Raw genomic sequence first — 17,123 nt, forward strand, 5'->3', positions numbered from 1 at the left:
TAGCGGGAGCGCGCATCGCTGGTCATTTAAGACATTTTTTAACTAATCTGCAAACGATTTTCAAACGATTATCGAACGATATCGTTCAATCACTGAATTTAATCGTCTAGTGTATGTGTGCCTTAAGACATCAAGTGGCTGTTTCATGTGTCCGGAACCATCTTATTATTGCAATGTTTAAGCCCGCTCTCTGCTACATGCTCCGAGATCAGTGTCTCCCCCTCCCCGTATTGCACCTGTTTCCAGCAACTGGAGAGCAGGAACATTAGGAGATTGGGGAGAGTGTTGGAAGAGGACGGCTGTGCCCTTCCTAAGCGCCCTATCACAATGGGCAGCTGATGGCAGCAGCTGTGCAGAACACACGCGCTCTCTCCGTGTAAGCGAACCGGGCAAACGTCGCGGCCAGTCCATGCGCTTTATTAGGGCACTACGCCCATAGTAATACCCAACACCATGCACCCTGTTCTTCACAAGGAGACTGACTAAATAGGTTACAGCAGAAATACACAACGAGGACCCCATGGTCAGACAGGATTCATCCCCAGGGCAGGAAGAACTGCACCAGCTGTATAAGAGGTCATTGCGGCTTTAGCTTAGATTTTATTTAATCACGAACAAGCTGGGCTACGGTTACTACACGTAATTACACAGGGCTATAGCTACGGTTACTACACGTAATTACACAGAGCTATAGCTACGGTTACCTCATGTAATTACACAGGGCTATAGCTACGGTTACTACACGTAATTACACAGAGCTATAGCTACGGTTACCTCATGTATATACACAGGGCTACAGCCACGGTTACCTCATGTAATTACACAGGGCTACAGCCACGGTTACCTCATGTAATTACACAGGGCTACAGCTACGGTTACCTCATGTAATTACACAGGGCTATAACTACGGTTACCTCATGTATATACACAGGGCTATAGCTACGGTTACCTCATGTAATTACACAGGGCTATAGCTACGGTCACCTCATGTATATACATAGGGCTATAGCTACGGTTACCTCATGTAATTACACAGGGCTATAGCTACGGTTACCTCATGTATATACACAGGGCTATAGCACCATCGGTGCAGAATATCTATTGCGGTGTGGTATAGCACAAACATAATATTTTCCTTGCAAGCATCCAGTTACAGTAAACCCAGTTTATTAAGATATTAAACAATACATCTTACGCTTTCCTGCCCGTCCAGGATACGTTTATAGAGCATAAGGTTTGAGCGCACTGGTTTTCTGCACGGGCCGCCCAGGATTCAGACTTACACAAGACAAGTGTACGGGAGGCATTGCAGGGTAGCGGGCTGGGGATGACATGGGGTATACTGGCAATGTATAGTGATAGTATGAGCAGAAAAACATTATAGACTGAAACACATCCTAACACCCCCTCCCGGAGCAGAACATCCCTGATCCTATAAACTGCTATTATAGACCATTTAAAATAGAATGAATGTTCTTTTTTTATATATTTTTACCAGATGTCCCATCAATAAGAGAAATGTGTAGAATCTGATGGAGACCATGGCTGAGGATTACAGAAAGCAATGAGCTGCATTTATCATAGATAGCGTACATACACTTATACTTGGGGGTCTCGCAGATTGAGCTCATGCACTATGTCGTCCTTTAATTCCAAGGGCAGATGGGACATTTACAGACTGTGAAACGTAACTCACCTGAGGTCAAGCAGCAATTTCTCCCACTCAGGTTAGGGGGGGGGGGGGGGGGGGGGTGTGTGTGTGTGTGTGTGTCCTTCTATTTTAAGCAAAGAAGGATGTTTTTATGGCCCTGGGGGAAAGGCACAGTAGAGGTCACCTCCCAGATTAACTAACTCTGACTAATGAGATCCCACTAAAGCAAATGAAGTAGTTACAGGAGGAACATTACCATATGCCCTCCCCTAACTCCGCCTACACCCAGCCACTGAACACTTTTAGACACACCTCCAAAAGACATATGCTACATTCACCAGACTGTAACTGTAACCGCAACACCCATACATCGCCCTGGGCACTGCCAGCCACCATCATCATAGTGTGGATAAGGAAACATCCAATACATATCTGAAGAAACGTGGTAGTATAAGATTTCCACCCTCTACTTACACCGGCCCGTTCCCTTCTGCACATTTGTGCTGTCGCCCCTCCCCGGCCCCCTGAAATGTAAAGCTGGGTACACACTGGAGTGATGGGCATTCGTTCAGACGTCGCAATGAATGGCCTTGAACGGGGATTGCCCGCACACACTGAAAGGAGTTATTGAATGACGGAACAATCAGTGTTTCGTTCTTCATTAACTTACTGCATGTTGCTAGCGATATCGTTAGCAGCTCAACAACGCTTCAGTGTATACACAACTTATCTCTGTATAACAAGAGTCACAAAAACGCTCTAAACAGCTCATTGGGGGACCCTGGACCTTAGGAATAGAGGTTCTTCTAGAGGCCGTAGTCACTTAGTCCTCTTCTATACTGCAGTACACTTCCTTCTGGTTTAGAGCACCCATGGGACAGGGTCCTCATTAGGCTGCGTACGATGTTCACACTTACCTGTACCACCACCTGCAGGGGTTGCCACTGATCTGTTAGAACCAGCAAGGGCCAAATTCCCAATACTTTATTTTCTGAACTAGTGCTCGCCCTACATCTCCTAACAATAGTCGATTGTGTTCACCCCCCACCTCTCCCACTGAACCCTTAGTCTGGTCAAAGTCTGTTTCCTTAGAGAGGATTCTAGAGAGCACTTCCCAGGCCAAACCATGGAAGGGCCAGTGTTCTGCCTCAGTGCAGGTCCTGTGGAGAAGAAGGCCACATGGTAGTGGAAGCATGAGAAGTGGGGGAATATTCCTGTGTGATGAGGATCCAGCAAGGCGTGGGGAGGTTGATTTGGTGGGGACTGACTTGGTAAAGCACATCCAGGGCAGGGATTACTCAATATCCTCCCTGAAGAAAACCAGGAGGGATGAAACGCATTGGAAGAATATAAATATCAAGCAAATACTTTGAAACGCCCTCTTCTCAGGGCAGTGCGACCACACGGACATGTGCTTCACGTGCATTACATCGAAGTCTGCAACTCACCCTTTGGACACACGGTAGGCAACGGACACAGAGCCCTTCTGCGGTAGGCAACGGACACAGAGCCCTTCTGCGGTAGGCAACGGACACAGAGCCCTTCTGCGGTAGGCAACGGACACAGAGCCCTTCTGCGGTAGGCAACGGACAACCATCTTGACCATCGAGCACAATAAAAGCAGCATGTCGCTAAAGATGAAAGAAGCATCCACCAAGTTGCCCCATTGGAGAAGCCACTAGGCGCCACCAGATTCACTCCCGTGCCACTGGTGACCATTCCCGCTGGTACCCAACAGTTTATTTTACTATTTAAACAAGGCGGCACATTCTAGTTACAGAAGTGACTAACCAGTGAAGAACCAGTCTTAGTTGGCCCAACGACCGACACCAACCACAAACAGAGTGCAAGGGGAACGCACAGGATCGCTGATTGACCATTAAGACAAATTATGAACGGTGCACAATATGACTGTATTGGAATAGTAAGAATGACAATCCTGACCAGCTTATAAACTAGAAGATCCTTTGGTCTATCACCACTTCGGGGAGCCACTATAATCAGCCTGAATGTTATTCTGTTGTTGTATTGTGAGACACTTACATCTGATCCTCCTTTCACTACAAACCCCCAAACAGGAACAGAAATACAAATCTAGTTAGGATAGTGAATACACACACTCAGACACAGGCGCAACACTGGCACCAACGCTTTGTACATTACCCACCCTGACGCCAGGCATGTGGAACGTGACCAGAACACGGCATCCGTGGATTTAAGGTCGCTTACTTGCATGTTCCATTTTGGAGAGGTCACCAACAGCTTCTCAGGATTGCACGTACGGTTTCACCATTTCCAGCTTATTGCACGAACCTCTGGACTCTCTCAGCTCCATTGGGTATTCACAAAAGGCCCATATCATCCATGGCAGACTCTCTGGCTTTGTTCCGGGTGCTTTGCCAAGAGACGTCATAGATACCAGTTGGCTGATCAACTACCATAAACTCAATGTGATCCCTGCTCAGCGGCGCGTCTTTTGGAGACTGATATTTAACATGCAAAAGCAACAGGTGGTTCTTCCATAGGAAAACACAAAACTGTATCTCTTTACAAACCCTTGTAGGAGTTTCTCGTGGCTTGCAGGACAACCTGAAGTTCTGGGAAAGATGGTGCAGTTTGTGCAAATCTATCCACACACATTCCAGGGCGAACTACTCCTCTCAAAGTGGAGCAAGCGTCACCCAGCATTTCCCCAGGCAACAATCTGTCATCAAGGCGGCATTAGTCGCTCATCTGTTGCCTGAGAGATGACAGCTTCAACAGGGGCCGTTCATTTTCCAACAGAGTTTGGGCAATTGTAACGACTAGTGTCAAGTCTTCAGAGCTGGGGGTTGCAGTAGTTCTTAACGGTCTGTCCCAAAATCTCTGGTAAATGTTCTAGAATTAAGAGCGGTTGTAAAGCTCTCCAACTCAGGGTCTCCATGTTGGAGGGACAATCCATACCGAATCAGTTAGACGAAAACTGCAGTGGCATTCATCAACCAGCTTTAGTCTGAGCCAGTCAGTCATCAAGCTCCTCTATGGTCACGCAGTGGCAGTCTGTGCTCGCTACATCATAGACCATGTGACTGTGCTGAATGTCATGTGATTACTATGGAAACTAAATCATTAAAAGATGCTTCAATCAAAGCCCTAAAGAAGAGTTTGCGGCTAAAAGACTCCCTTTTATGTAATCAGACCGATTTATGTGAAATAATCACACCCAATTATTTACATGTTTAAATGGGCATTTCATACTGGTGAAAGACAGACTTCATTTTGCTAATAAGACATGGATGAAAAGCACAGAATGAAGAAAAATAAATACATTTAGCATTAGCTGCAGGAGGACATGTGAGACCCCAATGAGTGCTGAAGCTGGACCCCCTTGTATGTGAATGAGAACTGGCCTAGAAACATGCTCTGCCCCAGTGCGGATCCCTGAGAATAAAGGTGCGTACACACGGTACGATATCTATGAACGATAATTATATTGTTCAACGATATATCGTTCATTTTTATGCAGTGAACGATTACGATCTCTATGACCGTCTGTACATGCAGGCCAATCTGGTCAATATCGTCAACTCTGCGGCAGGAGGACTCACTGAGAGATATCTTTCCCATTGTTGGTGGTTCAGATCGTTCCGTGTGTACCCAGCATGAGACCCCAGAGTCCCCTTTGTGATGTGAAGTGCGTGAGCAGAGTATGTGCTGAAGAGCCAGACATATGCGGAATGAAAGTACGGCTACTGGACGCAGTTGGTTTGCTGTAATTGGCGCAATGGCCATTTATTTCAAACAAAAACAGCTGCCAATATATATGCAGGATGTACAGAGCATTCAATAAATAAGAGAGAACAAGAGACACTGAGAGACGGACACAGGAGACCAAGCGGGGGGACTGCAGGCGGGGGTACAGAGCAGAGACAGAATGTCACAGTGTAACACGGACCCTATAGTAATATACTCTTATATTACATCATCACATTACAGAGTCATGCAGCAAGACAACAAGCATCAGCCCACTTTATACCCCCAACACAGAATATAGGGAGACCATCATGAAACGTAGGGAGAAATGGAATATGCTGCATTGGTAATATTTATTTGTAAAGAATATAAATAAAAACACAGAAGTGAAAAGGTGCCGAATGGCCCCAGTGTGCTTACTATCATATATCCCCGAAGCATTATACACGTTATTACACACGACTGGTATATATCCCTGGTAGTATAGATTGTAACGCAGCATTATACACATTATTACACACACCAGGGATATATACCAGTCAGTATAGATTGTAACGCAGCATTATACACGTTATTACACACGACTGGTATATATCCCTGGTAGTATAGATTGTAACGCAGCATTATACACATTATTACACACGACTGGTATATATCCCTCGTAGTATAGATTGTAACGCAGCATTATACACGTTATTACACATGACTGGTATATGTCCCTGGTAGTATAGATTGTAACGCAGCATTATACACGTTATTACACACGACTGGCTCCCAGAACTCTTCAGAGACTGTCTTGTTAGCGCTGGTGTAATAAATAGGATATGTAAGGCAGGGCACCTGGTACCATATATACACCTCTTACAGCACAGCTATAAAACCAGAGACACTCCGGCTGCACCAATATTCAGCCTAGACGCAGTGACATCACACAGTCCCGATAGTGGTTCAGTCTGAAAAGCTGGCTCTGTTCAGGTAACCGGTAAACTAAAAAGAATTCCTCTGCCCAATAGAGATTTTAATGTGAATCATGATGGTATCCCTATACATGGTGAAATGCCGAAAGCTCCAGTCCATCACCTGTACATAATACAGTACATGCCAAATGCAAACCCGTCCTTTTGTAACAGCGTTCAGCGTCATCTCCAAGGCAAGCATCAGTAAGCGAGCTATTGGCCTGTAAGGAAATCCTGAAAACATGCAGTGTTGAGGGGACAAACGGACTGGATTGAAAGCCATTGCACTACGGAAAGCAAAGACGTTTACTGAGTAGTCACCTGCCACTAGGACAGGGGATTTCCACCAATTAAGCCATTGGTGGCCAATGCAGAGTGTGTAAGAGAGTGCATGGCGTGGTGGTGCACATTTTCCCAGAAAAGTGTTACTCTAACCACACTGTATTCCACAAGGAGTAAAGCTCCCCAATATCTAAATAAATATCTGAAGTTATAACATGAAAGAACTTGTGATCTTTAATTATGTATATATACTTTCTAGATCAATGGAATATACTTTGTGCCATCAGGCATTAAATATTCCCTGAGGTATGTGGCCACAGACAGTTGTACCCCTGCCTGGCGTGCATCAGACTCCCAAATAGACTGCGCTGTCAGTAGTCGCTGTACCAAGGACATCTGGTGTTTGTAAGAAGTACTGCAAGCACTGTCAGGCGGCTCTCAGATCACCATTACCTGGCCTGCTAACACCTCTGGTGAGAACATGACCTGGCAGGCAATGTGCAATGCCGCATGTAATTCAGCTTATAAAGGAGAAGCCGTCAGGTCTGAGAGCATTTGTTTTCTGCTCCGCGCAGGAGCTTCGGGCTGCGCAATATGCGCTTCTGAGCGGCGTTCTCAGGTCGCCCGGGTGTAGATGTGAGGCAATAGCCCGACCCTAGCAGCCACCATACCGTGTACACTGGTTTCTCTATGCACATACATCAGTGATTGTCACCATCCTCTATGTACGAAGACGGTTATATTAGGTTTAGTGTTATTATAACTTACTGCAGTTATATAAAGAGCCAATCACGGCCTGTCCTTGACGGTTGCCCTGCTAACGGCGGCATAGTAAGCGGGTCTAGTTACTAATCAGTGTTAGGAGACAGAGTGAAAAGTGATAAGGTACCAGCCAATCAGCTCCCAACTGTCATTTTTCAAACGCAGCCTGTGAGATGACAGTTGGGAGCTGATTGGCTGGTACCTTATCACTCTGTCTCCTAACACTTAGTAAATAGACCCCTCAGAGAGTTACTCCCCAACAAGATAGATACCGTAGCACAACTCTAGGCTCCCTCATATTGATACATGTCCTGTACACCACGTAATACATAGAATGATTATATAACCAAGTGAAGAATAAATCAAGAATAAATAACACTACATAAACACATTACAATATCTCTAATATTTACCCGACAATTAATTTGTGCCCACACTATAAAGACGTCATTTACTTCATTTTAAACACAATAATAGAATATTAAAAACCTCCTCCCACCTTGCAGGAGGCTCCTCTCCCTGCTGACTAACGTATCAGAGAATGACTGCTCTCAGTGGGCTAGAGAAAGATCTTACAGCTAGCCGGGCTCACTGCTACCCGCTCTTGTGGAACTGCAAGTCTCAGCATGCCTAGTAAGCCAGAGGCTACTGCCAGCTGACCAGACCCCGCCCCTTTAATGCTTTCTCCCCTTATGATAAAGCCAGAGCTTTGGGGAGGTACACTGGTGTTAAATGTTCCTCTTTCCATATCCTTACCAGTAGACAAGGTCACGCTTTACAGAACAGCTGTGCGTCTAATCCTGCTCATGTCATCGGGGGTCTCAGTACTGGTGATCGCCACCCCCCCCCCCCCCCCCCCCCCCCCCACCCCCCACCCTATGAATAGAGAAAGCAGAACTAAATACCCTCTCTGCACTGGCTGCAGATCACGGCTTGGGGAGGAGAGCGTCTGCCGCACTGCAAATAATATACGTCAGATGTGTACAACAACTAGTCATACGTGTATTAGGAAGCACGCGGTACAGTCAGCGGGCGAGGGGAGGGAATGGAGACCATAATCTATATATTTTTTGCAATTAACATGTGACTCCTACTCGATTATGGTGGGTAAGGGGATGTTACGATACTGGGAGCTGTGCTTTAACATAACACATATAATTGGGGGGGGGGGGGGGGGGGGGAGGACCCTGCTCGTACGTCACATTGTATCATACATATAGCACCTATAAATAGCCATCGCATGTATTCAATAGAAAAGGATAAAACCTTGATTACAAAACATGAGAATTAGAAAAAGCCACAAATCTCTTCAATCTCCCAATAATAAAAAAAAGGCATGCTACAAAATACAGCACTCCTATGGGATAAAGCCTCACAGCAACAAGCCCCACAAGCCACAACGTATCCTAGGAAAGCCAGAGCCATGACAGCGCAGAATGGCGTCTACCGAGGAATCGCCTGCGTGGCGCAGGCTCATGGCTGTATGTATTATAGCATATTTTATCACCCCAATCAAAGGCAATGATTCAAATTCAATTTCATTAAATTCAGATCTAAGTGAGACAACAGACATATTTACTAAAAAAATAAAAGTATTAAATAGCTACTTTCCCCATTTTACAAGGGTTTCCCTACAATACTAAAAGGCTACAAAGAGATGGATTTACTACTAGTCCTAGAAAAAGCTCATTCACCCATCTGGGAGTACGAATATTCCTTGAAATGTGACCTCTCAGTTAGTGTTAATGGTGACTACGTACTGGCCTCACGCAGCCAATAAGAATAGCCCTGGAAGTGCCAATAGAGGAAAGACCCCAAGAATCATTGTACTCGCAGATGGTGCAGTTAGAGGAGACTGTAGTGTACGACCCAGTAATACAGCGATGATGGGAGGACGACACTGATGGGCGGGAAATGGGAGAGATGTACAATGAACGGCTGAGATAGGGAAGCGCATTCAATCCGGTCCCAGGGTTCACTGCTCTGACCTTCGTGGCCGAGGTCTCCGCTGACCTGTTGCTTTCCGCGTGGCCACCGCAGAGGTCAGGCCAACCAAGCAACACAAGGAGGTGGTACCCAGCTTGGCGGTGTCCATCCAGGTGGGTGACTCTTTCAGGAAGTAGGTCTCAGACAGATAAAGCCCCATCACCAGCATCCATAGGAAAGACGAAAACGCATCAACCCTGCGCATCCTAAAATAGAAAGTGATAAATACAGTTATAAAACGGCACAAAAACAGGAGTTATAACAGAATAATAATACATAGCAGGCTAAGAAGAGTCTTGGGTATCGTATGGCATGAGCAGTAGGGTAAACACATTACAAGGTATTGGATAAACATCAAAAGCTTAATAAATAAAACAGGTTACATCTAAATGACAAAGCTTTAATGTAAAATATAATATGGTTACTGAGAGGAACCGACCTAGTCCGACCGCCTAAGAGCATGGCAAAGACACAAGCCAAGAGCCCAAAGGACGCCAAGGCCATCTGGTGGTCCCGTCCAAAGCGCCAAGCTTCATTCAGGCTTTCCAGTGTGTGTTCAGGGAGAACATCTAGGACCTTCTCAATGAGGGAGGACTGTGCAGGAGCTTCAGGCTGAGACAGGTTCCTGGGTTGTGCTTCAGAACTGGGAGAGGCTTTTATGGAAGGAGAGAAGGGGTCGGAAGAACCCAACCAGACCATTGACACAAGGATCGCACAGCAGAGGAACGCGAGGAAGCGCAGGACAATGACGGTTACAGGAGCTCGAGTGCATGAAGAACTTGCAAAACTCTAAAAGACACAGAAGAAGCCATTACAAACATATAGACATGTAACCATTGCCGCTGACAACAATAAAAGTAAGCAGGAGCAGTCTCTATACACAGACAATAAAAATACAATTGTCTGGTCTGTTTTACCAAAACTTCCACTGAAGCGTCTGTAAAGATTATAAGAGTATTTCACTGCTCACAACTCAAAACCGCTAAATTTACTTAACGCTGGAGTCAACCTTCAACCCCCCCCCCTCTCTCCCCCTGTCCCCCATCCATCCCCTCAAAAGAAGAAAAAAGAAATAAATGACATAGGACAAAAACGGCTCAAACAGTAAAGCACAGCATGGCAGTTATCTACCCTACAAGACTGGCACAGCATGGCAGTTATCTGCCTTACGAGACTGGCACAGCATGGCAGTTATCTGCCTTGCGAGACTGGCACAGCATGGCAGTTATCTGCCTTGCGAGACTGGCACAGCATGGCAGTTATCTGCCTTGCGAGACTGGCACAGCATGGCAGTTATCTGCCTTGCGAGACTGGCACAGCATGGCAGTTATCTGCCTTGCGAGACTGGCACAGCATGGCAGTTATCTGCCTTACGAGACTGGCACAGCATGGCAGTTATCTGCCTTACGAGACTGGCACAGCATGGCAGTTATCTGCCTTACAGAGACTGGCACAGCATGGCAGTTATCTGCCTTACAGAGACTTGCAGTGACATCACTGGTGATGACTGTTCGTTGAATTTCCCTTAAAGAGCATTTTACTTACATAGGAGACAGCCAATCTGTCATTCAGTCTTCTGCGGCTAGATAATGGAGACAATTTACCAGCATGGCAGCATAAGGTCAGGTAAATTGCAAGTTATTAGATTTAAATAAACTATTGCCCAGGTTACCAGACCTGCACTCAGTTATCTCCCATATAAAATGTGTTATGGATCAGTTAGTAGAAGCAAAGGAACAATAAGGAAGTGCCCCAAATTGCCACAAAATACAGGTTAACATTTTTTTTTTTTTAATAAATTGTCACTTTATGAAATTTAAATTGCTGAGTTTAACCAATTCTACCCAGCATGCTCTCTGTTCTATGCTAAAGGCAGACATCTTCATTACCTATACCGGTGCAGAAGCCCAGGTCTGTGTGATAGGCTTGCAGTCTTCTAGGTAACAAATGCTTTGCATAGATTAGCAGCCACTCGGTGGCATTAGGCCAACAATACCACTGCAGGCAAACCATACTAGCCAGTACCCACCTGTACATAACCTTTATCCAGCTCTCGGCGCTTGAGCTGATGGTTCAGCAGAATGGCCCTCAGCTGCCTGTTCTGGTGCTTGATATAACACTCCACTGCCGTCTGACACGGACGGCATATCTTATACATCTGCTCCAGGTGGTGCTTATATACCTCAATCTCCTCATCGTACCGATCCTAGAAAACGGAGTAAGATGATGTGACCACGAGCTATACACAATCACTTCTGCTATAACAGAACTATAGACTAATATACACACAAAAATAATGTGACCGTCAATATCTAAAACAAAAGAAAATCCATTCAATTTAACATGGGGAGGGGGCTTATTTTCAAACGAATTGTTTCATTCACCATAAGCAGGCAATTTGTTGTACTCCAGGAAACCAGAGCTTGATGGGACTTGTAGTGCCCAACAGCTGGGCAACCTCCAGAGTCTGCCATTAACATATATAAGGCAGACAAATTGTTAAAAACAAAACGTTTGCACGTGAAAAGTGAAAACCAATGTAGTGATCAGACACTAAAGGGGCCACGGTGCGATAAAGCTGCCGATCCGACGGATTGGTACTATATCGCTGCAGTATCGTACAGTGTAAGGGCACGATGTCAGACAGAGCGCACACGTGGGGGTCGTACATCGCACCCCCAGATATTACTGCAGGTTCAGTTGATCTGGGGATGCGATGTGCGATCCCATGCAGTGCTATGCGGGTGGGGGGAGCCGCCATATCGGGCGGTCGGCAACCCGATCGCTCCGTGTGTGGGGACCGCCCGATATGTCAGACGTTGGATCCCCCGTCCCCTCGCACGGTGTATATCACACAGTGTATGGGCGGCTTTAGCATTTTGTATATTGCTGTGAGGGATGTGGCCATAATACAGAGTGTCAGAATGCCGGCACCAGAAACCCGACGGTAAGTACTGGGGTCAGGCACTAAGGGGGAAGGGTTAGGATACTGACTGACAGGTGTTGGTATTCTAACCCTGTTGGGATCTCGTACCCAATCCTGCTGTGATACCATGTAAATGGCAGCGTTCATCTATTAACAGGAAGGTTACACATGCCTAGCGGAAGAGCAGAAAGGCCAATCACCCGTCTGGTATCAGCACACAGCTGGACTTACACAAGACCCTGTCTATGTAGCTAGGTCCTGCACAGGCCGCTTGTTACATAACGATTTAAAAAAAAAAAAAAATGATGCTTGGGGTTTATTTATAGCCCAGTTATCATTACAATCATCCCCAATGAGGCGGCTGTGTAACGTGCAATAAGGACATCGGGGCTGTAAGTGGGTCACCTATGTAATCATCCCTTAGCTTAGCGTTTGCTGCACAGAATAAAGCCACACTCATCGTGCTGAAGGCAATGGGTCTCCTCTTCCATGTTCTGCCTGATACAGAAATTGGAGGAAAGAGAAGGAGGAAGCTGCACAGAATAAAGCCACACTCATAGTGCTGAAGGCAATGGGTCTCCTCTTCCATGTTCTGCCTGATATAGAAATTGGAGGAGAGGAAAGAGAAGGAGGAAGCTGCACAGAATAAAGCCACACTCATCGTGCTGAAGGCAATGGGTCTCCTCTTCCATGTTCTGCCTGATACAGAAATTGGAGGAGAGGAAAGAGAAGGAGGAAGCTGCACAGAATAAAGCCACACTCATCGTGCTGAAGGCAATGGGTCTCCTCTTCCATGTTCTGCCTGATACAGAAATTGGAGGAAAGGAAAGAGAAGGAGGAAGCTGGCAGAATAAAGCCACACTCCTAGTGCTGAAGGCAATGGGTCTCCTCTTCCATGTTCTGCCTGATACAGAAATTGGAGGAGAGGAAAGAGAAGGAGGAAGCCGGCAGAATAAAGCCACACTCATAGTGCTGAAGGCAATGGGTCTCCTCTTCCATGTTCTGCCTGATACAGAAATTGGAGGAAAGGAAAGAGAAGGAGGAAGCCGGCAGAATAAAACCACACTCATAGTGCTGAAGGCAATGGGTCTCCTCTTCTGCCTGATACAGAAATTGGAGGGTAGGAAAGAGAAGGACGAAGCCAGCAGAATAAAGCCACACTCATAGTGCTGAAGGCAATGGGTCTCCTCTTCCATGTTCTGCCTGATATAGAAATTGGAGGAGAGGAAAGAGAAGGAGGAAGCTGCACAGAATAAAGCCACACTCCTAGTGCTGAAGGCAATGGGTCTCATCTTCTGCCTGATACAGAAATTGGAGGAAAGGAAAGAGAAGGAGGAAGCTGGCAGAATAAAGCCACACTCCTAGTGCTGAAGGCAATGGGTCTCCTCTTCCATGTTCTGCCTGATACAGAAATTGGAGGAGAGGAAAGAGAAGGAGGAAGCCGGCAGAATAAAGCCACACTCCTAGTGCTGAAGGCAATGGGTCTCCTCTTCCATGTTCTGCCGGATACAGAAATTGGAGGAAAGGAAAGAGAAGGAGGAAGCCGGCAGAATAAAGCCACACTCCTAGTGCTGAAGGCAATGGGTCTCCTCTTCCATGTTCTGCCTGATGCAGAAATTGGAGGAGAGGAAAGAGAAGGAGGAAGCCGGCAGAATAAAGCCACACTCACAGTGCTGAAGGCAATGGGTCTCATCTTCCATGCTCTGCCTGATACAGAAATTGGAGGAGAGGAAAGGGAAGGAAGAAGCTGGCAGAGCATCACTGCGCTGTGTACAGGGTTCTTCACATTTTAAAATCCAACCTTTATTTATTCTACTAAAATAATTTGAACCTTTGTAAAGTTTTGTTTATTATTTTTGATTTATTACAACCAGACAAATTAAAATCCATATTGCAGCATTTGCAGACAGATATGCCACAGACGCATTTGAAGGTAAAAAGCTGCACGAAAAAGACACTCGGCGCTAGCAAGACGCATGGCGTTTATGTTTACCGCGACATGTAGCGCACGGAGGCAAGATGTATGTGGACACATCTGTAAGTTTTAGCTTTAAGATAAATCAGCAAACAGCTTTACATTCCTCTGCTGCCGAAACTCATATCAAGCGCTGTCCAGGATTAATCACACGTCTGCAGGTTCCCACGGGAGAGTCCAGATTCCTGGCTCGGGATTACCTCCTGCAGACGTCCATATTCCTCCCCATCCACAAGTCACCACGGTCACTATATCATCATGACTGGTGTTCCCTGACCAGCTCACCTACGCATAATATAGATATCCCACTTTCGGCTCCTGAGCTGCACCTTGCTGTTACTATCCAATCCCCTGCTCCCCTCCAGCACAGACCCTAGTGGCTCCCCTGCCCACCTCCTTAGAGCTCTGTACTCACCTCGTCCCTAGGTAAGAAAGACGCCAGCTGCTTTATCTTGGTGGTCTGGTTATTGTTGCACTTCTTACATAGCAGCAGCTGACAGTTCACCCACTGTTGGGGTCTCACGGCTTCGGTGATCATGCTGCTGCCGGACACCATGTGGTTCAGGTGCTCGCTGTGCTGTGCGGGGATGGGCTTGTTGTAGTCACCATTCTATACGTAGGAAGGGAAAGATTAGTCAGTTCAGCAAAGCGGGCTTAGGCGGCCTGCGGCACTCCAGTAGTTGTGGAACTACTAGACATAAGGCTTCTAAGCCATGCTGGGACTTGTGATCCACAACAGCTAGAGACACACAGGCTGCTGCCCACTGCAGTAGAGCATAGTGTTTATGGAAAAGGTTATCATTTATACTACATCCGTCCACCACGTACCCATGTCACCAAGTACCCATGCCACCCTCCTGTAAGCTCCAATTCTCTCTCCCCTTAGCTCCCCATACACTGGCTCACTCCTTATGTCATATGCTGGGTACACACTTAGCGATGTGTACCCAGCACATCACCGGTGACGGGACTCGGCATGCAGCAAATGCATACAGACAAGCCAATGCCGGTGGGGAGGTACGTGCCATGCTGCATTCTCCAGTGAGCCCTGTGGTAGGTCCGATGGGTGATGTCGCTAGCCACCTGTGGGAGCGAGAATATCATGGGTACACACTAGACAATGTACCCAATATGTTGCTCCGATCTGCGTGATTGAAAGATATAGTCTAGTGCAGCGGTGCTCAGGACCCATGCTGGGACCTTTTCCCAGGTCACCCAGCCGGTGCACAGGTGTATTCATTCCTCACTGACACATCTCCCAGCAGGAGCACAGGTGTAGTCATTACTCACTGACCTCTCCCAGGTCACCCAGCAGGTGCACAGGTGTAGTCATTACTCACTGACATTCCCCAGGTCACCCAGCAGGTGCACAGGTGTAATCATTACTCACTGACACATTCCCCAGGTCACCCAGCAGGTGCACAGGTGTAATCATTACTCACTGACACATTCCCCAGGTCACACAGCAGGTGCACAGGTGTATTCATTACTCACTGACACATTCCCCAGGTCACACAGCAGGTGCACAGGTGTATTCATTACTCACTGACACATTTTCCCAGGTCACCCAGCAGGTACACAGGTGTATTCATTACTCACTGACACATATCCCAGGTCACCCAGCAGGAGCACAGGTGTATTCATTACTCACTGACACATATCCCAGGTCACCCAGCAGGTGCACAGGTGTATTCATTACTCACTGACACATATCCCAGGTCACCCAGCAGGTGCACAGGTGTATTCATTACGCACTGACACATTTCCCAGGTCACCCAGCAGGTGCACAGGTGTAGTCATTACTCACTGACACATTTCCCAGGTCACCCAGCAGGTGCACAGGTGTATTCATTACTCACTGACACATTTTCCCAGGTCACCCAGCAGGTGCACAGGTGTAGTCATTACTCACTGACACATTCCCTAGGTCACCCAGCAGGTGCACAGGTGTATTCATTACTCACTGACACATTCCCCAGGTCACCCAGCAGGTGCACAGGTGTATTCATTACTCACTGACACATATCCCAGGTCACCCAGCAGGTACACAGGTGTAGTCATTACTCACTGACACATTTTAAAAGATCCACAGGTGGAGTTAATAATTTTACTTGTGATTCCGTGAGGAGACCTGGAAAACATGCACTGTGGGGTCCTGAGGACAGAGTTTGAGAACCTGTGGTCTAGTGTGTACCCAGCTTTATGTTTGTCTCCTCCTTCCCTTTAGACTGTAAGCTCCACGAGCAAGGCCTTCCTCCCTCCTGTGCTCATCACCTACTTCTAGCTACATTCCATCACATGAATCTGCTTGGTGGCTGGTACAGATCACACCCACTGTTGCGCTCACTTACCTCCTGAAAGCCATTGTACTGTTCACAGTTAGGGCAGTCCCAGCAGTTCCGATTGCCATACGGCACCACCGTGTTCTGGTTACAGAACCAGCAGTTTACTGTCACATGCATGGGGGGTTTCCTACAGAACAGGACACAAGTGTCAGATGGTCGAGATATCCAAAGCACAAATAAAATACACCACACTAATACAAGAGCACAACACAACACCACTCACAGCCGTTAATGTAACACTGTCATTTGTGGATAAAAGGAGCGGCTTAGGAAGGATAGCATTTATATGCACAGAATAGCAGCTCCTATGCAGCGTGAACACTACAAATTAAAGTGTATATATTATAAACTAATCACAGTACGGACAGTACAGACCCTTCCTGGGAGAGTAGTAACACAATCTCTATAAATCTGTGGTAATGAGAAGATGGTATATAACATGCCAGTACAGATTATATGCTCAGGGCCGTCAGTATGCCCAGCGTAGCAACTTCCTCCAATTCCAGAC

At 46.6% G+C, this 17,123-nt stretch overlaps 1 protein-coding gene across 1 annotated transcript in view; it reads right to left on the reverse strand.

Moving 5' to 3' along the window:
• The window catches only part of TMEM201 (transmembrane protein 201), a 48,111-nt gene that overhangs the window by 15,728 nt on the left and 15,260 nt on the right, over positions 1 to 17,123 (reverse strand). Inside the window, exons 2-6 of the mRNA XM_088457148.1 lie at positions 16,622 to 16,742; positions 14,686 to 14,880; positions 11,399 to 11,575; positions 9,809 to 10,158; positions 9,372 to 9,575 (exon numbers count right to left, since the gene is read on the reverse strand). Of these exons, the coding sequence (XP_088313274.1) occupies positions 9,372 to 9,575; positions 9,809 to 10,158; positions 11,399 to 11,575; positions 14,686 to 14,880; positions 16,622 to 16,742 (1,047 nt within the window). The remainder of the gene's footprint in view (positions 1 to 9,371; positions 9,576 to 9,808; positions 10,159 to 11,398; positions 11,576 to 14,685; positions 14,881 to 16,621; positions 16,743 to 17,123) is intronic.

The sequence above is a fragment of the Taudactylus pleione genome, unplaced genomic scaffold, assembly GCF_031769625.1.
Source record: "Taudactylus pleione unplaced genomic scaffold, aTauple2 ptg000740l, whole genome shotgun sequence".
NCBI classification, from domain to species: Eukaryota; Metazoa; Chordata; class Amphibia; order Anura; family Myobatrachidae; genus Taudactylus; species Taudactylus pleione.